Source organism: Enhydra lutris, unplaced genomic scaffold (genome assembly GCF_002288905.1).
Source record: "Enhydra lutris kenyoni isolate GAN:26980312 unplaced genomic scaffold, ASM228890v2 scaffoldscaffold9, whole genome shotgun sequence".
NCBI lineage: Eukaryota > Metazoa > Chordata > Mammalia > Carnivora > Mustelidae > Enhydra > Enhydra lutris.
Genome location: NW_019154093.1, coordinates 14,989,554 through 15,015,774, shown reverse-complemented (window position 1 = coordinate 15,015,774; position 26,221 = coordinate 14,989,554). Strand labels below are relative to the sequence as shown.

The window sequence follows — 26,221 nt, the reverse complement described above, 5'->3', positions numbered from 1 at the left end:
TAGCAAACAATAACAAACTAGATCAGATACTGAACAGTTATGGCCAGCAGGGTTCTAAGAATTTAGAGGAGGTAGCAATCCCTAGGGGCTAAGGTGGTCAGAAAAATCTAAGAGAATAATTTGGACCTGAAGGATGGATATAGATCAGGTATGGAAAGGGATATAGGAAGCTGGATCCTGTGTGAGGAGAATCCTATGAGCAAATGTGTGGAAACAGGGTATGCAGGATTTCTTTAAGTACAGTCTGACCCAAATTGAGGACCCTGGTTGGGGAATACTGGGAGTTAAGGCTGAGAAGTTACATCAGTATGATAACAGAGGGCCTTGAACACTGGGGAATTATTAAAGACTTTTTGTGAAGGGAAATGATACAAATTCAGGATTCTGGAAAGATAATCTGACAGCAGTATGCAGGGTAGATTTAAGGTATAAGACCTAAAAAGTTATCACAGTGTTGCATTGCTGAATTCTCAAGGCTCCAAAGAGTCAAGGGATTGTATCCTTTGGAATGCAGAAAGAACTGTGATTATCTATTATGATGTGAAACAAGGGACCTGACTCATCTATGCATCCATCAAGCACTAAAGTTTATGCTTTGCTCTATATTAGAGTTGGCAGGCTAAGACGTTAAGTTCTTAGAAGCTAGTCATATGTTTTTGTAATTACAACTAGAAGGCGGAGACTGTCCCCTGCTTTCTCTTCACCTCCCTGGGAACTAGCTGATGGCTCCATATGGTGGACTGTTAGTAAATGCCTCATCCTAGTGGTCTCAGCCAACGGAGAGCAAGGTTTGGGCATGATAGGAGCAAAGAAGGAAGTAGCCAGAGGTAAGGTGAAAATGAAGAGCAGATGGCAATCTATTTTTCCCTCATAGCTGCTAAGTTGGGGACCTTGGGTAAGCACTGGGATCATTAACACTAGTTTCCTAGAACACTTTTTGGTTGGTTTTGGGGGGGTGGGTTGGCAGATTTGGTGGGGTGGTTTTGGTTTTTGGTGGTTTTTTTTGGTCGTTGGCAGATTTTTTCCCTCCATTCTTCTAACTTCTAACTTGTAATCGACACTCCAGTGATTCAGGATCTTTAGTTTGTAGTTATAATAGGGCAGCTGGCAAGATAAATGAACAGTAAAAATGTTCTTGCCCCCATTCCTATGACCCTCTAGGGTATTGTGCTCTTCCTGGCCTCAGAGATGGTGGGTAAAAAACTAATTAAATTCAGATTTTCCAGCACTTTTGAATATGAGAATATGATACTTCCTTTTTTTTTTAACTGAATTTCCAAAGGCAGGGGTGGTTCCTATTGGGCAGACACCAAACTGATCTTGGAAAAGACCTTTGTGTATATAAGAGAGCCTGAAACCTCTTATTTTAAAGTTTTCTAACTTTTCATACTGCTCTTAGGAGAAAGAAACAATGATAATGGAATGTATATCTCTTGTTTTCTCCCTTTCTGAGAGAGGAGGAAGTGCTTCCCTGATTGCAAAGAGAGTGTTCTGTTTTGAGAACCTCGGGCGTATTTGGTACTGAAAAGGGAAATATTATAAGACATATGCTGAAGTAGGACTCCTGCTATCCTGTAGTCAGGTAGACAGCAGTCTCCCAGCAAGCTGCTTAGTTATCAGACAATACTGGTAACTTCACTCCAGTGGCCCCAGATTCTGCAACCTCAGTGGATTTGAAGACAGCGCAATACCTTTCCAACATGTCAGATTGATGCATTCGTGATTTAGGCATTAGGTGATGCCGAACTAATCTATAGCACAACACTCTCTTAGTTGAAGAGAGTGTTGCTGGTAGAAAGAACATGCACTGAAAATTAAAAGTCTAGAGGTTTTGGAATTTAGTTTTGAGACAAACCAGCTATATAATATTGAGCAAGTAACTTTGCTTCTCTAAACCTCAGTTTCTCTAACTGAAATTGGCTTAGTTTTTCTTTAAAGACGCCCCCCCAGCTCTAAAATTCCCATTTTATTTCTGAAAGACATGTGTTTTTAATAATTCATAAGTAAAAGGTGTTTGTGCCAAATATTTAATAAGAAAGTCATGTAGCTTTTCTCCAGTGTTATGTTGTTTTGAGTACTAGTCAAGGTTTTTTACTGGAAGGGTAATGATAATATTAAAGCAAGCTTCTAAAGGATATCTTTTAAATAGAATAAAATGTTTACACATTCATCTTAAGTTTAGACATTTATATCTGGGAAGAAAAGGACTTACGTCAAAACCTCAACGATCATGCATGGCCAGATCTGTATTTCTGGGACTCCAGATAATGAGAAGTAGGTTTGTGTTCTTAATTATTTTCCCAAAGATATGGAACATCTTGAAATACTATGTATCTAAATTGGTATCCCCAACACTCCTAGCCAGCCATAATTCCTAAAGTATTTCTCTAATTTGGAGCTTTTTGTGGGGAGGGTTGCAGAGGGACTTGTGGACATCAGAATCAAGAAACTTTCCCAAGGTATCTTGACCAGCCTAGGCGCTGCGACTCTTTGTCTTACTCCTTTGTACTGTTTGTTGGTTTGTTTTTTTTTTTTTAAGATTTTATTTATTTATTTGGCAGAGAGAGAAAGATCACAAGTAGGCAGAGAGAGGGGGAGAAGCAGGCTTCCCGCTGACCAGAGAGCCCGACCAGGACCCTGAGATCATGACCTGAGCCGAAAGCAGGGGCTTAACCCACTGAGCCACCCAGGCGCCCCCTCCTTTGTACTTTTAACTTTCACTTCTATAAAGTGATATAGATAGGTTATTTGTAAAAGAACCCTCATGTCTGTAACCTTAAGCCTTTTCTTTTGGACTGACTACAGGCTTCAGAGAAAAATATTCCAGGCTCCTTTCTAGGTGGGTAAAAGCAGTGCTGTCAATTCCTCACCATTTCAGGGCTTCTGTGGTACAAATCAGCTTTCTCCTCAGCTTTCCTTATGGCTGGCTTGGGATTCAGCTTTCCTTAGATGTGCTGAATCTGCCACCACCATCCTTCTGCTTCCCAGCTTCCAAAGTGTTTCACTATATTCATGTCTCCTAATCTTTGTCCTTGGAGTTTATACCCTTTCAAAAAACAATGAGGACAACAACAGAAACCCTTTAATGTCACTTTAATGCACTTTCGAAAGGAGTAAAGCTTGAGTCCCTGGGTAGTTCAGTTGGTGAAGCATCTGCGTTGGGCTCAGGTCATGATCCTGAGATCTTGGGATTCTGGGATCCTGGGATCCTGGGAGTAAGCCCCACACCCCACGCCCTACATCCCACATCCCACATCGGCTGTCTCCCTTCTCAGTGGGGAGTCTCCTTCTGTCTCTCCCTCTACCCCTCCCTGCCACTCATGCTCGCTCTCTCTCAAGTAAACAAATTTTTAAAATCTTAAAAAAAAAAAAAAAGGAATAGGGCTTAATGCCTGTGTTTATTCTGCCATCTTCACCTGGAAAACTGTTTCCTTCATTTCAGTCTCTATATCTTTCAGTTCCTCTATTCCCGCCCTCCCTCCCTCCCTCCCTCCCTCTTTCTCTTTTTCCTCCTTCTCTCCCTCATTTCCTCCTTTATCTAGTCTAGATCCTGTGGTGTGCAACTTGAGGCATTTCCCTCCAAATGCTCACTCACTGTCCTTTTGCTATATCTGCCCTCATAACCCTCAACTTTGGATTACTCTATTTTGTCTATTCCTACATCTGTTTCATTCATGTCTTCAGGAAAAATACTATGCAATGTTGTAAATTGGCACCATTGTAAATTCATGGTTCCAATCTTAGCTGAACCCTTAAAAACCACTCTGCATTCTTACACTTCTCCTGGACCAACCCTTCCACTTCTCTTAGCAGTTACTCTCAACCATCACCACCTTTCTGTCTTAGAAAATTACTTGCCTCCTCCTCCTCCTCCTGAGAGAAAATCCTGGCTAACAGATACTGATTTCCCCAGCCTACTACCTACCCCTACCCATAATTTTATCTTTACTTAGACCCACGTTCACTTTCTTTTCTCCAACCTTAGAGGAAGAAGTTTCCTGGTTCAGTCACTTATGCCTTTCACCCCATTCTCCTCTGTTTCCCTTGGAACCTTGCTCTATGAGTTTTTCTAGCACTCTCCCAAATTTTCGACTTTGCTTTCTACTACTACTTTCCCTCTACACCTGTAAATTCAGAGCTTATAAATAAAGCACAAATTCCTGAAGGGCCTTTGTGATCCAACCATGTATACTCCTTTTAGCCTTACATCTCATCATTCTCCATTACAACCCCTGCCCAACACTCTGCCCTATAATGGAGAGTTGCTGGTAGTTCCCTGACTTCTACATTCTTATTCACGCCTCTGTTCTTTTGTTTTCATCATTCCTAGCATTTCTTCAGCCAGTTACCCTTCTCTACCTGGCAAAATACCCGCTCTTTCAAGACTAAGTTCTTCTCTTTCAAGACTAAGTTCTATATTACTTCTCTATGAAGCTTCTCCTGACCCTCTTTGCATTAGGCCAAAATGACTGTTTTTCCTTTGTGGTCTCCTATATACTGTAGAGATTTCTAAGTAATGTCTATACCCTTTATTACTTTGGACTATAAGTTATATGAAGACAATGATTGTATTTTGTCTTTGTAACCCTAGTATCTAATACATGGCCTAACATACAGTAAGAACCAATGAATTTGTTGGAAGAGGACATTAATAGATCCAGAGTGTCAAGTTGTGTTTGAAGGTGTTTTGACATGGAATTTTTATGGGCAGAATTGAGTGAGACCCTTTAATTTTGTGTATGGGAGAAAGGGCTGAAACAGCCTCATTCCTAACACATTGTTTTGACCAAAGCAGTCACAAGTCCAGCCTGGATTCATGGGATGGGAAAATAAACTCTCCCTCTTGATGGGAGTTGCTGCAGTCACTTTACAAAGGGATGTGAGTATAGGGAAGGGAATAATTATGACCATTTTTAAAAATGATCTACTATAGTCCTAACTACAAAAAGGTTTTAAGTAGGAGAATGACATGATCAGATTTACCTTTTGAAAAGATAACTTTGGATGTAGTGTGAAGAATGGATTGGCATTTGGTAAGAGAATATAGAGAGACCAGATAAGGGAGGGTATTGTAGTAATCCAGGTGAGAAATAATGGTAGTTTGAACTAGGGTATTGATGGTGGAAATGGAGAAAAGTGGATAAATTAGAGAAGGATTTAGCAGGTAAAAACTGAGGACTTGGTGTTTGTGTGTGATTGAACCTTGGGGCCAAGATGCAGAAAAGTGTCAGGAATGACACATTTCTGGTTTGAGCCACAGGATAGATAATGAGATGGGAGCACTCAGTTTGTAGAGGTGAGATCCAAAGTTCAGTTGGGGTTATGCTGAATTTGAGGTGCTTTTAAGATATTCAGGAAAATGTATCAGTAAGAAGTTTTATATATTCAGAGGATAGGACTACGCCTAACATAAAATGTTTTAGTCATTGATGTATCGGTGGTGACTGATGACAGAGACAAAGATGAAATCACTTAGGAAGAGAAAAGAGAATTAGGAACAAGCTTAGGCCAGCTAGAGAGAAGATCATGAACTTCCAAAGGAAACTTAGAGCAGAGAGAGGAAAAGAAAAGGAAACCCAAGAGAATATAACGTTACAGGAGCCAGAGGGAAAAAGTAACAGTAGTGTTGATACATAGAATAAGGACTTATTATTTAATTGTGGAAACTGGTAGAGCAGTGAATGCGTGGTATTGCTTCTGTGTCTAGTGTTCAGAGTGAGATAATAACTTAAGAGAGATCACTGGGTTTTACTAAAATGGAAGCCATTAGTAACGTTATTGAAGTGGGTAGAGTGGAAGATGATGAAATGGTAATAGCACATTGAACAATGCTTTTGAGAAATTTGGCTATGATGGGGCACCTGGGTGGCCCAGTGGGTTGAAGCCTCTACCTTTGGCCCAGGTCATGGTCTCAAGGTCCTGGTCTCAAGGTCATCGGGCTCTCTGCTCAGCGGGCAGCCTGCTTCCTCCTCTGTCTCTCTGCCTGCCTCTCTGACTACTTGTGATCACCGTCTGTCAAATAAATAAGTTAAAAAAAAAAATTTGACTGTGAAAGATAAGAGAGAGAAAGGGCTGAAGGGAGGAGAAGGGAGGTTTGGAAAAAGGATATTTTAATTTTGGAAAAACTGAGATGCTTTAAAGTTATACAAGCAATTTTTCATGTAAGGCAGCCTTTAAGGGTCCATCCAGTCTGTCTCTCTGTAGCTGCTCTGTGAGAGCTAGGTTGAGAGAAGGAGATCCTCAGCTGCTACCCTGTCTGTCAGAGGCCTACCCTGTCAGCTAGTGGGACTAGCTGTCTTACTCAGTAGTCCATCCCATTTTTGCCCCTGTCTTCCCATTCCCTGTTATGCACCTAAGCTCGCCAGCTCCCCTGGACCTATTGGGTATATTCTGAAGTACACCCAAACTCATCAGGGCTTTCCTGAAGTCTCCCAACATTTGTTTGAGTCTGTAGACTCATCAGAATGTATACTTTTTTAGGACATTCAATAAGTATTATTTCATGCCTGCCTTATGAGGCACTATTCTGGACATTATGCTCATATGATCTAGTCTCAAATCCTCCTCCCTGAAAGAGGTGATAGTTACACACCATATAGAAACATTAGTATTGTCAGAGATTTTTCTGATGAAATTTTGTATTTAGGAAAAAAAAACTCACTAGATTAGGAGAATCAGGAAAAATTTTAAGAAGAAAATGACATTTGAGGCTGGAGCTTTAAGGATTTATATATTTTAGGAGTAGTAGGTGTACCTAGATAGAGGCAGTCACTCCAGAAGGAACTACATGAGCAAAGGCGCAGAGAAAGGAAAGCAAAATAAAGAGGTCACTTAGTTTCTCTGAAGCTTAGAATATAACGTGAAAGTGTTTAAAGAGGCAAAGGGAAGTCTTTAAAAGTTTACAAAAAGTAGTGATTACTAGATTACTAATTTTTTTTTTAAGATTTTACTTACTTACTTGACAGAAAAAACAAGCAGGGGTAGTGGCAGGCTGAGGGAGAAGCAGACTCTCCGCCAAGCAGGGAGCCCAATGTGGGGCTCAATCCCAGGACCCTGGGATCATGACCCAAGCCAAAGGTAGATGTCCAACTGACTGAACCACCCAGGTGCCCCTGATTACTAGATGAGATCTATGTTTCATTCAGTATTGTAGACCTAATACGGTTCTGTGCCTAGCGCTTATCTGTCATAATTTTTTTACTTAACTATTGAACCTAAAAGGGTGGGGAGTGCCTGAGCAGGCTGGCTTGTAATAACTTTTGAATTTGTTATAACTCTAGTCATGCAAAAGCTGGAACCAAGCTTCGAGAAATGAACCGCCGAATGATCCTTAACTGGTCTGTTGCCTCTGGCCATGTACATAACCAGCTTAAAACTGGATCTGAAGCCAGTAGGAATACTGCTTTGTGTCCTGGAAGAACTGAGGACTGCAAGATAGACCTGCCAAAAGGTCGTATTAGCCAGGTCAGGGGGACTGAGTGGAGTGCAAATTAATATGTCAGCTTTCACCCAGTTTCTGTAGAGGGTTTAAATCTTTGTTTATTAAATTCTTCAGACATAATGGATCAGGCAGCGTAGAAGAATAACTGGAGAGACAGCTCTCTTTCCCGGGCTTGTCTTTAAGTAGGAGCCCTTTGTCAGTGGGGCTGTGCAGTTTGCTGTCTAGAGCACATCTTGGGAAGGGTCACACTCCAGACCTCACCAGGTTCCAGCATTCTGGTCTGGGATGACAGGGAGGGTAGGTGGCCTTGTGATCCTGTCTAGGAAGGCTTTGATGACTCCTATGTTAACGTTAGACATTGGTCTATGTGATAGTTATTTTTATAAGTCATAAGTTAAAATCTCTTGATTTAAATGAGGGAGACTATTCTGGTTAATCTGGGTAGGAGTCATCCAATCAGTTGAAAGACCTTTAACCCTAATCAGTGTGCCTGTCTGGCTCATTCAGTAGAGCATGTGACTCCTGATCTCAGAGTCATGAGTTTGAGCCCCATATTGGGGGTTGAGACTACTTAATAAATAAAAAATAAGTTAAAATGAGATGCCTGGGTGGCTCAGTCGATTAAGTGTCTGCCTTCAGCTCAGGTCATGACCCCAGGGTCCTGGGATCAAGTCCCACATGGGGCTCCTTGCTCAGCAGAGCGCCTGCTTCTCCTTCTGCCTACTGCTCCCCACTGCTTGTGCTCACACATGCTCTCTCTCCCCCTCTCTCTCTCACACACACAAATGAATAAGTAAAATATTTTTTCAAAAATAACTAACTAACTAAATAAATAAATAAATAAACCTAACCAAATTAGAGAACTAATTGTAGGTAATACAGAATCAATTCACAAACCCATCCTTAATGTTCTGTTCTTCCAGGACCACTTCTTTTTGATATTTATTTTTTTAACTGGGGTCCGTGCCTAGTGTGGGGCTCAAACTCTCAACCCTGAGACCAAGAGTCGCATGTTCTACCACCTGAGCCAGCCAGGCACCCCTCTCCAGGACCAGTTCTGGTAGCAATTTTTATATCAGTCAGAGAATCAGAACTCCCATGAGAGATATAGAATGAGGATTTATTATTTAATTGTGGAAACTGGTAGAGCAGTGTATGCATGCTATTGCTTCTGTGTCTAGTGTTCAGAGTAACATTGCTGTGAGTCAGCCAGACACAGTCAGAAGGGAGAGCTGGATGTGTGCAAGAGCAAGAGCAAACAGGGACCTGCAAGGAGACTGGAACCCGCATCTATCTCTCACCACCTTCAGCCTCATTGCTGTGGGTGACCTGCGGGGAAAGCTGGATTCCTTCACCACACAACTACACAGTACTTGGCTCAGGACTCAAGAGAAGCTGAAGGAAGATATCTGACAGGTTCTGGAGGATCTGTAAGTCTGGATATTGTTCCGTACCTACTAGGTGTGCTAGCATATCCGTGATGTCACAAACAAGTTGCCACAGTATGTGGCACCATCCATTGACCTTTAGAACATTACAAATGTGCCTGTAGCTTTCCTTCTGCCTTTGAAAGGTCACATAAAATATCTCGGTGGCATTCACTACCTGAGAACCACTCAGAGAAGAGAATTTTGAGTAATCTAATTCCAGCCCAGCTTAGGTAATACAGACAAAGCCAATATACTGCGTGTATGTATTTCCATAAAACCGTAACTTTCTGTAGTTTTCTATCACCTAAGAAATAAAACCAGGGTGTCTGGGTGGCTCAGTTGGTTAAGCGATTGCCTTCGGCTCAGGTCATGGTCCCGGAGTCCCGGGATCAAGTCCTGCATCAGGCTCCCTGCTCAGCAATGAGTCTGCTTCTCCCTCTGACCTTCTCGCCCCTCATGCTCTCTCTCTGTCAAATAAATAAATAAAATCTTTTTTAAAAGAAAGAAAGAAAATCCAAATGCTTTTTCTTTTTTAAACATGGGCTTGAACTCACGATTCTGAGGTCAGGACCTGAACTGAAATCAAGAGTCAGATGCTTAACCGACTGAGCTACCCAGGCGCCCCAATCCACATGCTTTCATATGACACAAAAGCATCATAGAAGGCTTTCAGGATCAGACCTCTGGCTGTCTCTCCAGCCTGAACCTTTATCATTGCATCCTGGAATTTTTTTTCATACCTCTTTGCGTTTGTTGGCACTAGTCCTTCAATTAAAATATCTTTTTCCTACTTTGCCTGCCCAGTAAGTTTCTCCTCATCTTTCAGAGCCAACCTCCCTCTTACTCCATCTCGGTGAAACCTTATTATGTTCCGTTGTCTTAGCTCATTGCATCCTCTGCTGTACCAGCTCCCTACATTATTACATAGACCACATTATACTAGGAAATGTTTTTTTTTTTTTTTTAAGATTTTATTTATTTATTTGACAGACAGAGATCACAAGTAAGCAGAGAGGCAGGCAGAGAGAGGAGGAAGCAGGCTCCCCACGGAGCAGAGAGCCCAATGCGGGGCTCGATCCCAGGACCCTGAGATCATGATCCGAGCTGAAGGCAGAAGCTTTAACCCACTGAGCCACCCAGGCGCCCCTAGGAAATGTTTTTTAACATGTAGTCTTCCCTACTAGATTGTGAGCTCCTAAGGGCGACATCTGTTTGTTTCAACTCTGTGTCCCTGTTTACCAAGCACAGTACTTGGCCCATGATATTAACAACAATAGTTGTCAATTAACGAGTGCCTAATGTCTGACAAGGACCGTGCAATGTACTTTGAGTAATTTCTAGTCATTCTAATAATTCTGTAGTGGGTAGGTAATAATGATCGATCTCCATGTTTGTTGAATAAAATTCGTGAATATATTATCTAAGATTAAAAATTGCAGTTGTTCTCCAACGTTCTCTTGAGGCAGCGAAACTTTGTCTTTAAGTGAAATCTTATGTAGAACCCTAAGACATGAAATGTAGAACTCAGGTTTCCGTAGTTTCCTGACACACCTCTACAAAACTTTGGAACAATGAAGTCCAATGCTTTGTTTCCTAACAAGGAGACTGGCATGAAGAAGGATTGTGCCCTTTGTAGTAGCAAAATGAAAGCTGGAACCCTTTCAGCCCAGTGCTCCACCAAGCTACCTTTTAACTTTGATTAAGTTCACTATTAAGTCAGTGGTATGATTACAGAATATAAATTGTCCGTAGTCTCAAGATACTGCGTATGCTAGACACATAGGAGACGATTCTGTGTTATATACCTCTGCCTTTATCTGTACATGTAACCTGAAACCTGCTTCTTGTATTTATTTATTTTTAAGTAAGTGCTGTGCCCAATGGGGGTCTTGAACTGAAAACCACAAAATCAGTATTCACATGCTCTACCAACTGAGCCAGCCAGGCACCTGAGACTCCTTCCTTTAGAATGAAGATCAAAATCCTTAATGTGGCTCACACCTCCGTAGCTGCTTCTTGTGCCTCTCCCCATCCTGTTTTGTGTGCTTTATCAGTACAGAGCACCTTTAGTTCCTCACACTCACCAGTCTGCCTCAAGTCTTGGCCCCTACTGTTTTCTCTGCCAGAGTTCCCATCTCAGTTTCTGCACCCCTTTCTCCTGGCTAACTCCTGTTCGTTCTTCACATCTGAGCTTAAAGGTAAGTTTACATCATTTCCTAGCCCGGGCAAGGTCCCTTATTACATGCTTCTGTAGCATTCTGTGCTTGCCATGCATTTGTTGTACACTTAGCATAATTACACTGTACACTTCATGCAGCTTTCATGTCCGTTTTATTCACTGCTGTATCCCAAATGTTTGGCACACGGTAGGTATTCAGTGAATGTAGGCTAGAGACCATCACCTAGAGGAGTGAATGGATTGCTTTTAACATGAACAAAAATAATTTCCTTTTGTTTTTCTGTCCATACAATGAGGAGCAGCCCTTAGAACTCTAAAGAACCCTTCCAGCTCTGGAAGTCTCTGTCTGCTGCTACTTTGAGTCTAGGGCTTTAACATCAACATAACTGCTTTTCCTGGTTGGGGCCTGAGCCCCAACGGTGCCATAGCCACTCTGCTGCAGGCAGACCTTTGGTTTGGAACTCCCTGTGCACACATGATGACCACTTACAGTGCCACCAAGATCAGGCATTTGGGGTGGTCTGCCAAGTAAGTGCCTTCCTATAAAATAGCTACCAGGTACCCATCCAACAGGTGGTTGCCCCAAAATCTGTCTCATTAGAATTATAGGTATAGAGTTACAGGTAGCTATTTCTGAGCAACCTTGGTCTCTGGTTTCTTTTAAACTGTAATGATTAGGCACACAGCTGCTGTGGAGTGGGCACCAGGTCTGCTCCCACTGTCTCCCCTCCTTGCTTTCTTCCTGCCCTTCCCACTCCTTCCCCTGCCCACCCTGAAGAACTGCCCAGAGCTCCCTAGAGGACCAGGTGGTGAACACTTACTCTGCCCAGAGACAGAAGAGTACTTGTCAAGTAAAAGTATGCCTCCCAATTTCAAGCACCACCTAAATGATGTTGATGTCACTGGTTCTGTGCACAGTGAAAAGAGAAATCGTTTGGAAGATGATTCAGATGAAGAAGAGGACTTTTTTCTCAGGGGATCATCTGGACCAAGATTTGCACCTAGAAATGATGAAATTAAGCATTTTCAGAATCAAGCAGATAAAATCATTGATGTCATGCAAGAAAATATTACAAAGATAAAAGAATCCCGTTAGGGCATTTAATTCTCTCCATCCTTCTGCTAGTGATTATCATTCTTATAGTCATGAAGTACCATACTTGATTTGGTGACAGAGATTTTCATTATACAAAATCTGGGATAATAAGAGAAGACTGCTGCAGGAGCACCTGGTAGTTCAGTCAGTTAAGCCTCTGTCTTTGGCTTGAAGGCAGAGGCTTAACCGACTGAGCCACCAGGCTTCCCAAAAAGGAACTTTTAAATAATTATGTTTAAAGCAAAGATAACCAGCCTAGGGGCACATGGATGCCCAGTCGGTTAAGCCTCTGACTCTTGATTTTGGCTCAGGTTGTGATTTCAGGATCATGAGATCTGTCCCCACGTCAAGGCTTGTGCTTGCCATGGAGCGGCTTAAGATTTTCTCTCTCCCTCACCGTCTGACCCTCACCCCCCAACCCCTGCTGCTGATGAATGTTAAGTGTGCTTGTGCTCTACAATCAATCAATCAATCAATCAATCAATCTTTTTAAAACAAGATGTACAGGGTGGCTTAGTCAAGTCAAGTGTCTGCATTCTGCTCAGGTCATGATCCCGGGGTCCTGGGATTGAGTCCTTGTTCGGTAGGAGAGTCTGCTTCTCCTTCTGCCTGCTTTGCCTGCGGCTCTCCCTGCTTGTGCTCTCTCTCTCTCTGACAAATAAATAAATAAAATCTTTTTATAAATAAATAAATATGTACAAATGGCTAATAAGCACACGAAACAGTTCTCAATGTCATTAATCACTAGAGAAATGCAGATTTAAACTGTAGTGAAATACCACTTCACACCCACTAGAATGGCTATAATCAAAAAGAGAGAAGGCAGGTCTGTAGAGACAAAAGGCAGACCGGTGATTGTCTGAAACTGAGGGTGAGAAAGGGGAATTGATTGGTTGTATTGTCGTGTAAGATTTTATTTGAATGATAGAAATGTTCTGTAACTGGATTGTGGTGGTAGTTGTATCGCTGTACAGATTTTCTAAAAACAATTCAATTGTACACCTAAAACACATGAATTTTATGGTGTATAAATTACACTTCAGTAAACAAACATGGTTACCAGAGGGGAGTTGGAGGGGGGGATGGGTGAAATGGGTGATGGCGATTAAAGAGCACACTTATGAGAAGCACTGAGTAATGGATAGAATTGTTGAATCACTATATTGTACACCTGAAAATTATATAACACTGTATGTTAACTATACTGGAATTAAAATAAAAACTTCAAAAAATTTTGTGCTTCTGGGGGGCACGTGGGGGGTTGAGTTGGTTAAGTGTCAACTCTTTTTTTTTTTTTATATTTTGTCACAGACAGAGAAAGAGAGCACAAGGAGGGGAAGTGGCAGGCAGAGGGAGAAACAGGCTCCCCACTGAGCAAGGAGCCCCGTGCTGAGCCACCCAGGCGTCCCAGGTGTCAACTCTTGATTTTGGCTCAGGTCATGGTTTCAGGGTCATGAGATCTATCTAGCCCCTGTGTCTTACTCCACACTCAGCGGGGAATCTGCTTTAGATTCACTCTCTCCCTCTGCCTTTCCCCCCGCTTGCATGCTCGCTCTCTCTCTAAATAAATAAGTAAATCGAAAAATAAAAAATAAAGTAAATCTTTGGGATGCCTGGGTGGCTCAGTGGGTTAAGCATCTGCCTTCAGCTCAGGTCATGATCCCAGGGTCCTGGGATCAGTTCTGCGTCTGGCTCCTTGCTTAGTGGGGAGCCTGCTTCTCCCTCTGCCTGCTGCTTTAAAAAAAATTTTTTTTAAACATAAAATTACAACTATATCTAAATGTCTTATTCATTTCCATTTATTGTTTTTTTTAACTTTATGATATACAAATTCAAAGGATCTTCCTGGTCTGGAGTAGTCAGTCTATTACCCAGATTTTACTGGTCCCTCTTTGAGGTTTTTGGCTTTGTTTATTTGTTTTGTTTTGGGGCACCTGGGTGGCTCAGTCTGGTCTGCAGTCTGCCTTGGACTCAGGTCATGATCTATCATGGTCTTGATCCTGCAGTCCTGGGATCAAGCCCCACCCTCATCGGCCTCCCTGCTCCGCAAGCAGTCACGCTTCTCCCTCTTCCTCTGCCTCTCCCACTGCTTGTGCTCTCTCAAATAAATAAAAATCTTTTTAGGGACGCCTGGGTGGCTCAGTTGGTTGGACGACTGCCTTCGGCTCAGGTCATGATCCTGGAGTCCCGGGATCGAGTCCCGCATCGGGCTCCCGGCTCCGCGGGGAGTCTGCTTCTCTCTCTGACCTTCTACTCGCTCATGCTCTCTCTCACTGTCTCTCTCTCAAATAAATAAATAAAATCTTTAAAAAAAAAATCTTTTTAAAAAATAAAATTTAGGGTGCCTGGGTGGCTCAGTGGGTTAAAGCCTCTGCCTTTGGCTCAGGTCATGATCTCAGGGTCCTGGGATCGAGCCCCACATCGGGTTCTCTGCTCAGGATCCTTCTTCCTCCTCTCTCTCTCTCTCTGCCTGCCTCTCTGCTTACTTGTGATTTCTCTCTGTCAAATAAATAAATAAAATCTTTAAAAATAAATAAATAAAATTTAATTTTAAAAAATCAGTCCTTATTTCTGTTGTCATTCAAGACTATAAAATAAAGTAAGGAAACCACCTTTTTGACAGTTTAAATGCCATTAGTCTCCAGTCCCAAGGTTTACATTCACTATAAATTTAATCTGAAAGAAAAGAAAAAATCTCTGAATCTGCCATCTCTGTTCCTTCATTATATTCCACATTTGTAGCTAAATCTCTAGCATGAATATACCAGCTAAATTTTTGGAATATTTCTTCGGAATGGGAGAATTTTTTGTTGTTGTTTTACCTCCTTTAAGGGATGAGAGTAAAAAGCTGAAAAACATTTGTAAATTATAAGGTGCTGTATGAATGTTACTACCATATATGCTAGAGATTGATAACAGTTTAGAAGATGATTATTCAAACTTTTTTTTTTTAAGATTTTATTTATTTATTTGACAGAGATCACAAGTAGGCAGAGAGGCAGGCAGAGAGAGGGGAAAGCAGACTCCCTGAGGAGCAAGGAGCCCCAGTGTAGGACTTAATCCCAAGACCCTGGGATCATGCCCGGAGCCGAATCAGCCGCTTAACTGACTGAGCCACCCAGACGTCCCTAATCAAACTTTTTTTTTCTTTTTAAAAATTTCATTTGTTTGAGAGGGAGAGAGGTCAGAGCAGGGGGAGGGGTAAAGGGCGTGCAGACTCCCCGCTGAGCAGGCCCCAGCCTGAGGCCAAGATCACTACCTCAGCCAGGAGGCACACACTTAACCAACTGAGCCACCCTATTTATTAAAACTCTGAAGTTACTCCTTTCCTATGTGTATAATAAAAGTTGATCTCAGCTATAAAAATAAGATAAAATATCTACCTTGTGACGTAGTTATGAGGATTAAATAATATAGGTAGAGTGTGTTGAATGATTCAAGGACTTAGTAAACCAAGGGACAGAACAGGAGAGTTTAACTTTCTAAATTGGCTAGATAAGGGGCACCTGCGTGGCAGTGGGTTAAGCCTCTGCTTTTGGCTCAGTCATGATCTTAGGATGATCTCAGGGTCCTAAGATCGAGCCCCACATCAGGCTCTCTGCTCAGCAGGGAGCCTGCTTCCCCCTCTTTCTCTGCCTGCCTCTCTGCCTACTTGTGATCTCTGTCAGATAAATAAACAAAATCTTTAGAACAAATAAAAATAAAAAATAAATTGGCTAGATCAAGTGGGAAAGGATTATCAGGGTGTGGACTTCATTTTTTTTTTTTTTAAGGTTTTATTTATTTATTCGAGAGAGAGAAAGAGCTTGAGCAGAGGAGGGGGCAAGAGAGAGAAGCAGACTTCCCACTGAGCAAGGAGCCCAGTGGAGGGCTCAATCCCAGGACCCTGGGATCATGACAGGGAGCCCAAAATAGACACTTTAACCAACAGAGCCACCCCGGCACCCCTAGGGTGTGGACTTCAGGTGAAACCCTGGCAACACAAAGTAACCACATTCACATTTGTAAAATTCTATTTCCTAAAGAACTTCTTGGTACTCAAGAACCTAAAAATGGGGGGGGGGGTGCTCTCCTGGGTGGCTCAGTCATTAAGCATCTGCCTTGGGCTGGTCCAGTTCCGGGTCCCAGGGTCCTGGCATTGAGCCTCACATCGGGGTAGGCCTGCTTCTCCCTGTCCCATTCCCCCTGTTTGTGTTCCCTCTCTTGCTGTGTCTCTCTCTGTCAAATAAATAAAATCTTTAAAAAAAAAAAAATCTAGGGGCGCCTGGGTGGCTCAGTGGGTTAAAGCCTCTGCCTTGGGGTCAGGTCATGATCCCAGGGTGTTGGGATCAAGCCCTGCATGGGGCTCTCTGCTCTGCAGGGAGTCTGCTTCCTCCTCTCTCTCTCTCTCTCTATCTCTGCCTGCCTCTCTGCCTACTTGTGATCTCTGTCAAATAAATAAATAAAATCTTTAAATAAAATAGACAGCAACTAAGCAGGAGGCCTTAATTTGACCGGATTCATTCGTTTGTTTATTCAACAGCTATTTATTAAATACATTCTCTGTGTCAGGTATAATGCTAAGTGCTAAGGCTATAAAGGTAAATCTCTGCCCTCAGAGAACTCCCAGTCTAGCGGGGAGAAAGAGCCAAGTAAGTAGGCTGTTACTTACTGGATGATAACTTATCTGATAGAGGTGGCACCAAGCACTGTGGGAGTGTAAACTTGGATTGTCAGGGAAGGTTTCCTGGAGGAACTATATCTGGGACAAATCCTGATGAATATGTAGGGATATTAGTAGGGAGTTAGTAAGTGTTCACAGAATTTTACCTCATCTTCTGTGAAAATGGAGTGATACATGCCAAATCCTGGAAGAAAGCATGACTGAAGTATATGGCCTGCAGGAAGTAGGGTAGTTAGAGTAAAAGCAGTAAAAGCAGTTAGAGTAAAAGTTACAGTAAAAGTAACAGAGTAAAAGCAGGAAAATGTTAGTTGTAAGAATTGTGAGGATTAAGCAGCCTACTCTTGATTTGGGCTCAGGTCATAATCTTAGGGTCCTGGGATCAAGTCCTGTGTTAACGCTCTATACTCAGAATCTGCTTCAGGATTCTCCTGTTCCACCCTTCCCCCCAGCCTGGGCTCTCACACCTGCTTTGTCTCTAAAATAAATGAATTAAAAAAAAAAAAAAAAGAATTGTGAGTAGAAGTTTGTGATAGAAGAAGATGACTTCTCAGTGATTTGATGGTTCACCTAAAGGCCTGATAAAGTGTGAGGTAGGGTTTCTATAAAAAGAAAACCTTTTCTGTGGTAGAATCAGTACCGGTATCCACCATCTTTGTCTCCCCAGAGTAGGAGATCAGTGGGGATCATGGCTTTGACTCTTAGAAACCTTTTAATGCCTACTACCTAAAAATAGGATAGAACCCATGTTACTTGATTGTGAGCCCCTTCTCTCTGATTGTTTTTGCAGGCACCCTAGAATACATTTCCACACAGGCCTTGTGGACGCCCATCTCTACTGCTTGAAAAAATACGTTGTGGACTTCCTAATGGAAAATAAGTAAGAAAGAGGGGGTGGATTCAAACTCACAGTTTTAACTACTTTGGTTCTTATTTAATAGTTCTAAACCTTAATCATGTTCTTATTTAACAGTTCTAAACCTTGATCATGTTAGATAGCTGGTTTATATAAATAATAGCTGATCCTCGCCTTCGTTTAAAAATGAAATTGTGTTACCAACATACTGTTGCTTTGTCTGTATCACAGAGTCCCCTGCTTGTATTTTGGGGGCTTGTGTAATAACCCAACAAAATATTTTTGTAAAACTAATAGTAACTATGATGCCTCTTTTACAGGCTCTTCCAGGCTCTTCTTCCTTCCACAGGGTTGAGCTCCCTAGCTCTAGTGCTGTTTTGTCTCCAAGCAGGCGTCCTCCCCTTAGCGATTATCTTGTAGGTGGGCCCTCTTAGCAAAGGTTTAGAGACTTACCAAGAGGAGGGGGAAAAAGTTTCCTTCCAATTTTGGCAAAGCCCACCTCACCAAGTGGACTTTAATGAATGCAGAGAAACCAAATTTGGTACTTTCTCTGATTTTGCTTTGAGATCAGAATTGTGGGCCTTAAATACTTTACACAGACTGTGTCTGACAGATCACAGGACTTGGGTTTCCAGAGGAAAAAACCTCCTCTGAGGCTGATCTCAAGGATTTTTTAGAGTAAACACAAGAGTCCTCAGAAGAACAGGTAGGAAAAGATTCAGTAACTATATGGTTAAGAAGAGGAGCAGCCAGTCTCCCTCGATGACTGCTAGATAAGCTTCTTCCTTGAATAGCACTGGTAGACTGAAAAGCAAGTGGGCTGGTGTCACAGCAGCAAGTTCCTCAGATCAGCTGAGGAAGATAGTCTGAGAACCTGAGTTTAAATGCTAGCATGGCCTCAGCTGATAGACTTAGATATATACAAGAATATTACGATAGGGGAAGTGTTCCTCTGTGTTCCTCTGTGTTCCTCTGTGTTTTGCACAGAGTGCAGTATTCCTCTGTGCCCCAGTCTATTTCTTACAGCATCCTAACCCTCAACCCCTGACTACACCTGCTCACCCCGCCCCAGGAAGACCCATGTAGAACCAATGGCAAAAGAAGTCATTTGGACTCCTGGAAAACTTTTCTAGGGATTGTTATTTCTCTATTTCCCCACCCTAGGACACCCTGTTGCCTTGATCCCCTCTGACTTACAATTCTGTTTTATTGTTTGATCAATAAATATTTATTAAACATCTGTGATGAGGCAGGCATTGTTCTAGATCAGCTGCGGGATCAATGGTAAATAAGCAGACATGGGCCCTGCCCTCAGGAAATTTGCAGCCTAAGCTCCAGGGTAAATTGCGGGACTTTGCTTTTTTTTTTTTTTTTTTTTTTTTTAAGATTTTGTTTTTATTTATTTGACAGATATAGATCACAAGTAGGCAGAGGGGCAGGCAGAGAGAGGAGGAAGCAGGCCCCCTGCTGAGCAGAGGGCCCGATTCAGGGCTCGATCCCAGGACTCGATCCCAGGACCTTGGGATCATGACCCGAGCCGAAGGCAGAGGCTTTAATCCACTGAGCCACCCAGGCGCCCCGGGACTTTGCTTTTTATTTTATTTATTTATTTATTTATTATTTTTTTAAAGATTTTATTTATTTATTTGTCAGAGAGAAAGAGAGGGAGAGAGAGCAAGCACAGGCAGACAGAATGGCAGGCAGAGGCAGAGGGAGAAGCAGGCTCCCTGATGAGCAAGGAGCCCGATGTGGGACTCGATCCCAGGACGCCGGGATCATGACCTGAGCCGAAGGCAGCTGCTTAACCAACTGAGCCACCCAGGCGTCCCGGGACTTTGCTTTTTAAATAGCAAGGAAACTTGCACCAAGATTAGATATTAATTCCAGGACCTGTTTTCGAGTCACCAGTCTGGGCTATCTGTATTCCAAAAATGAAGTTCACTCTTGGCCTTTAAGGGCATGTTTCTTCTCAAGTGAAAACAAAGCCCTGTGAAGTAGGCCCTGTGGTGTGTTGGGAGAGAATGCAGTAGTGGTAGAAATATTTTTTTAACCACTTACTAGAACACACTTCACACAAATACAAAAGTAGAGAAAGTCATGAAGTCCCCTGTATCCACCACACAGCTTTGACAAGTATCAGTTCATGGCCAGTCTCGTTTTGTATGTGCTACCACCCATCTCTCCACTGTCATGCCAGATTATTTTAAAGCAAGTCATTATGATGTAATTTCATATGTAATTATTTCAATTGTTATTATCTATAAATATCTGTATGTATCTGTAGAATATAAAGTCTTTTTATCTTTTAATCAAATACCTCAATGCCATTATCACACCTTAAAAAGAAACAACTAACAGTGCTCCTTAATACTACCTAATGGGGTTTTAGCTTTTGATGCTGGGATATGTAGACAGTTTTGCACCAGAGCTAGCTTCATCCTCGCTGCTATAGCTCCTTTGTAACTCATCTGGCCACCAGGTAGCTGTTCCCACACCTGGCAAGTGTAGTGCAGTGCTCTGTGCCTTAAAGACAAGCCTTAATTTGGTGATTCTGTGGCTCATAGCCAGAAGCTCTTTCGAATGGGACTTTCCCAGAGCCTGCTGCAACAGAGAATGGTACAGAGCCTCTGCTCAGACAACCTCCCCATCTCAGGATCTGTTAAAGAGATCCTTATGTCTTCATTCCCCCCATCTACCCTACACCTGTCAGAATCATTGGGATTAAAGGCATTATATTGAAAAATGATAAAGTTCAATGTATTAGGAAAAAACAGGACAAATGAGAATAGTACTCAAGATATTCTTTATTCCTTCCTAGTTGGAATAGTGGAGGTCTTGTCTCAAAGTTGTGGGACATGGGATTGAATAGTTTGGTGGGAGCAGCATGTAGAATGCTTTGAAAGCTTAACAGGGAGATACAGATCTTCAAACAGAATAGTCCCTTTTGGAATGAGCAGTGGTACAACCTGGCAGGAGAACATAGACCATGCTGGATGAGAAGGAGACTCCTTCAAGGTAAGTAGGAAGCTTATAATTATCTGGTTATAAAATGATGACTCCTTTAGGGATGGAAGGGAAGAGTAAACCTGGCAGGCACTACTTCAAGAAAGGACACTTTAGCAATCCCCCATTGTCTTTAACCTGTAAATGGCAACATATTTGCCCTGTGGGTTTTTTGGGCAGGGGATCATTTTTATTTTTCAGATGTTTACATGTTAATGTCTTCTACCCAAATTCTTTTGAGATTAGATACCTACCTGGATTGCTGCTTACTCACTCAATATATGCTTGTGAATGGCGTGAGAAGAGATGTGATGATAGTTTAGACAGCCGAAGAAATGTGATAGATACATCAGTAATATCAGTAGTGGAAGAAGAGACGAGGTTTTCTGTAGTTGACCAAGTAGAAAAGCTATAGGGAAAGCTATGGAGAAAAGAAAACCTGCACTGCCTTTGACAAGAGAAGTTTAATAACTGAGCTGTGTGACCTTGGATGGGTGTCTGATTTTCTGAACCTCACTTTTCTCATCTGAAAATTGGGAATAATAGTACCTGACCCATATGGTTGTTGTTGAAAATACTTGTAAAGAGCTGAGAGCAGGAGCACCTCCGTGGCTCAGTTGGTTAAACGTCCAACTCTTGATAGCTCAGGTCTTGATCTCAGGGTCATAAGTTCAAGTCCCATGTTGGGCTCTACCCTGGGTGTGGAGCCTACTTAAAAAAATAAAATTGAGGGGTGCCTGGGTGGCTCAGTCGTTAAGCGTCTGCCTTCGGCTCAGGTCATGATCCCAGGGTCCTGGGATCGAGTCCCATATGGGGCTCCCTGCTCAGTGGGGAGCCTGCTTCTTCCTCTCCCACTCCCCCTGCTTGTGTTCCCTCTCTCAGTGTGTCTCTCTCTGTCAAATAAATAAATAAAATCTCTTTTTAAAAAATGAATTAAATTAAAAAATAAAATTGAAGTTAGAAAAAGAGCTGAGAGCAGTAGTTGGTACACAGTAAGAAGTCAAATTAACTTTTAATTGCTGACCCACAGTGTGTCAGGCACTGCGTTGCTAGGTAGTAAAGATAAAAACATGAAGTTTCTTCTTCAGGTTCCTCACAGTTTAGGGTGAGGAGGACAGGTTAAACAAATTATTACAATAAAATGTGGTAAGTAGTATTAGAGTATAGTAGAGTAGTATAATGGTATAATAAAAGTATAAGGGAACTGGGGCAGTTGATGAAAATACTCCATATCTTCCTTTGGGGTAACAGTTACAGTAGTATACATTTGACAAAACTCATCAAACTATACATTTAAAATAGATGTCTTTTATTAAATATACATTTCAAAAAATAGTTTTTACATTTTTAAAAAATGAGTTGGACTTACCATAAATTTTTAAAAACTCAAAGCAACAAACATCAGTAAGTACCCAAGTATATTCTTTGAGTGCTCATTCGGTTGACATAACCCTAAACAATCTCTCCATCCTATAGGATGTGAACATGTTTTTCTTTCTCAAGCCATTAGCACCACACTGAAAATTTATTCTCATAGCCATTTTCATTGTTTCTGTTAAAAAGGAAAATGGTATCACAGAATACTTTACGCCAAATACCTAGCTTTAAAGTCAGTACCTTTGGGACGCCTAGGAGGCTCAGTGGGTTAAAGCCTCTGCCTTCCCCTCAAATCATGGTCCTGGGGTCCTGGGATCCTGGGATCCTGGGATCGAGCCCCGTGTCGGGCTCTCTGCCCAACGGGGAACCTGCTTCCCTTCCTCTCTCTCTGCCTGCCTCTCTGCCTACTTGTGATCTCTTCCTGTCAAATAAATTAATAAAATCTTAAAAAAAAAATACTAAAGTCAGTACCTTTTAATCTAAAATAATTTCCTGTTTACTATTTCACATTGTATCTATTTACTTTGTGGGGTGGGGGGGAGCCTGAAAACAAAGCACAGAGTTAACTTAGCAATCACCGTATCCTCCCAATTAGAGCTCTGCTTCAAGAGCTGAAAGAAGAGGCAAGAAAACCCAAGCCCTTAATACTGTTCTGTAGACTTGAGTTCCAGGCCCTATAAAAGTAGGTTTCCTCTTCTACCTCTTTCCTAACTAATATTTTGAAGGACTGACTTGAAGCCGAAGATATTTAGAGGATTTGCTCTTGTGATTTGCTTACAGAGACAGAAAAGCCAGAATGAAAAGTAGCCAAATGTTTTCCTTTGCCATGGACATCATTTTTAGTCCTTCCCTGGAAGCTTGAAGCCGCAGGGAGGACTTGATCAGAGACCAAGGCAAAAGGCTAAAATATCAGATTTCAGCAGAACTAATAATCATATGTTTTTTCAAATGTTGGATTTTTAATGGTAGTAATATTAATAATAGAAAAACGTATTTAGAATTTATTACAGTTCCAGATCAGGAAAGCTCTACTTTCAATGTCCAAAAATCAGAAGAAGAAATTATTGGCAGCTGTCTGGCCTAGAGGATGACAGTCATTTACACATTTGCTAATTCACTTATTCAAATAAATATTTATTTAGCACTTCCTACATGTCTATCTGTATAAACAAAAGCAAAAAATTATAAATCCTATGGAAAGTGCTATGGTTGCAATAAACAGGGTACTAATTACTATGGCATAGTGGAAAGAGTCATGGTCTTTGGGATAGATACAAAGTAAGTCTCAGCTCTGCCAATTATAAAGCTGTAGTAACCTTAAGAAAGATACCTAGGGACGTCTGGATGGCTCAGTCGGTTAAGCGACTGCCTTCGGCTCAGGTCATGATCCCAGCGTCTTGGTATCGAGTCCCATATCAGTCTCCTTGCTCGGCAGGGAGCCTGCTTCCCCTCTGCCTCTGCCTGCCACTCTGCCTGCCTGTGCGCTCTCTCTCTCTCTCTCTGACAAGTAAATAAATAAAATATTTCTTAAAAAAGAAAGGTAATTAATCTTAGCTCTAATTACCTCTCTTATAAAATAAGGACAGTAATACCTACCATGAGGAGGATTGCTCATGGTATTTTTTTGGGGTGATGTCTATTAATTTCCTAACATTACACTCAAAAATGATATGGATTTAAAAACAGTATATAATTCTCTTTGCTGTGAGAGTTCAGAAGCTAGAAGTGTTATGAAAGACTTCTAAGGCGAAATGATATTTGAGAGCAGTCTTACGGCTCAATAATTTTCACAAAGTGAACCCACCCTTATAACTACTATTCTAGTCAAGAAACAGAATATTACCAGATTTCCAGGAGCTCTCCTGATGCTACCTACCAGACAGTAACTATCCCCCACAACACACAGAAGTAACCACTATCCTAAACATTAAATTTAAGGAGGTAAGATCAGATTTGTACTTTAGGAAAACCACAATATGGAGGGTTAGATAGAAGGAATAAGACACATGATCAGATTATACTTTAGAGAGAGTATTCTGTCTACAATATGAAGGACAGATTTCAAGAGGTAAGACTGGAGGGAGGAAGACCAACTTGAAGCAGTTGAAGCAATCCAAACAAATGATGACAGCGGCTTAGACTAAGCTGTTGCAATAGAGACAGAAAGAAGTTGACAGTTTTTGAAAAGAGATTTAGGGCATAAAAGTCAGCAGTGTTTGGTGAATGGTTATGTGAAGAGTGCAGGAAGAAGGAAGAATCAGGTGGTTACTAGATTTCTTGCTTGTGTGACTAAATGAATCTTCATATCACTAAGCAAGATAACAAATGTTGGTGTGGGGAGATTTGGGGAAATGATGATGCCTTTGGTTTTAGACATTGAAATTAAGGTATCTGGGTCATCCAAATGGCAGGGTCCATCCAACAGTTGGAATTGTGAGACTAAAGTAAGGAAAAGAGGTCTTGGCTATGGGTCCACATTTGGGAATAAGCAGCAAAGAAGCCACTAAGTGATGATCAGTCTCAGGGAGATAAATAGCATGAGAAAAATGGTAGACAAAAAGAAAAATACTAAGAAACACCCACTATTTTAGGGGAAGGAGATATCAGAAATAGGAACAGATCAAGAGAGTGATGCCACAGAAGATAAGGGAAGAAGAAATAAGGAATGGCTTATGACTATGGATTTGGAAAATTCAAAAAATATAAAAACAAAATATTATCCATAATTCTACTGTGTGATAACTAAGAGTGTTTTAGTGTATTTCTTCCCATTATTTTATTTTTATATATACATATACATACTTGAAATCATGCTGTAAAAATAATTTGCTTTTTCTTTATTCAGTATTATTACATGAGCATTTCATTTTCTTTATTCAGTACTATTTCATGAGCATTTTCCTGTGTCATTAAAATGTTCTTTACAGGGGCGCCTGGGTGGCTCAGTGGGTTGAAGCCTCTGCCTTCGGCTCGGGTCATGATCCCGGGGTTCTGGGATCGAGCCCCGCATCGGGCTCTCTGCTCGGCGGGGAGCCTGCTTCCTCCTCTCTCTCTGCCTGCTTCTCTGCCTACTTGTGATCTCTGTCTGTCAAATAAATAAATAAAAATCTTTAAAAAAAAATGTTCTTTACAATCAGAGTTTTGCCTATATGATATTCTGTTACGTAGATGTATTATTATTCTTCCTCCATTGTTGAATATTTGGTTGTTCCCTGTTTTTATAAATAACATTAAGAGGAATGATTTTTTTTCCCAAAGATACTTTTTTTTTTTTTTTTTAAGATTTCTTTCTTTCTTTATTTATTTTAGAGAGAGAGAGAACAAGGAGGAGGGAGACCAGGGAGAGGGAGAAAGACTCCCACACCCAGCGCAGACCCCAACATGGGGCTCAATCTCACGACCCTGAGATCACAACCTGAGCCAAAACCAAAAGCGGGGCACTCAACCAACTGTGCCACCCAGGCGCCCCTCAAAGATCCTTTTTATAATCTGAAATTTTCATTCATGTATTCAGCAAGTATTTATTGAGCATAATGTGTTTTCCTTGGATAGCTTTATAGAAATAGAATTACAGAGTCAAATAATATGAATATCTTGAACACTTTTTCTATATTGCTAGTTTCTTTTCAGAAAAGATTTTACCAGTTTATACTCTAACTCCCATAGTATGAGAGTAACTGTCTCAAAGCATCTTATCGGTAATGAGAATTATTTTAAATCTGTTAATTTGAGGGGCACCTGGGTGATTTAGTCAGTTGAGTATCTTACTCTTGGTTTCGGCTCAAGGTAGTGATCTTGTTGTGATCTCAGGGTCCTGGGATTGAGCACCAGGTTGGGCTCCTGGGCTCAGTGTAGAGTCTGCTCTTCCCTCCCCCAACATAGACTCACCCCCACAGCCTTCACTCAGTCTTTCAAATAAATACATAAAATCTTTAAAAAAAAATTTTTTTTTAAAGATTTTACTTATTTGGGGACACCTGGGTGGCTCAGTCAGTTAAGTGGCTGCCAGGGTTCTGGGATCAAGTCCCAAATCAGGCTCCCTGCTTAGCAGGGAGTCTGCTTCTCCCTGTCCTCTGCCTGCTGCTCTGCCTACTTGTGCTCTCTATCTCTCTGTCAAATAAATAAATAAAATCTTTTAAAAAAAAAAAGTTTATTTGTGGCTCTGTTGGCTAAGCATCT

At 41.5% G+C, this 26,221-nt stretch overlaps 1 protein-coding gene across 4 annotated transcripts in view; it reads left to right on the top strand.

The window, feature by feature from the left end:
• LOC111143451 (eukaryotic translation initiation factor 2B subunit gamma) overlaps window positions 1–26,221 on the top strand; it is a 129,019-nt gene that overhangs the window by 66,217 nt on the left and 36,581 nt on the right. For all 4 annotated transcript variants that reach the window (XM_022497207.1, XM_022497206.1, XM_022497208.1 and 1 more), the window contains exon 6: window positions 17,597–17,686. In XM_022497207.1, the coding sequence (XP_022352915.1) occupies window positions 17,597–17,686 (90 nt within the window). The remainder of the gene's footprint in view (window positions 1–17,596; window positions 17,687–26,221) is intronic.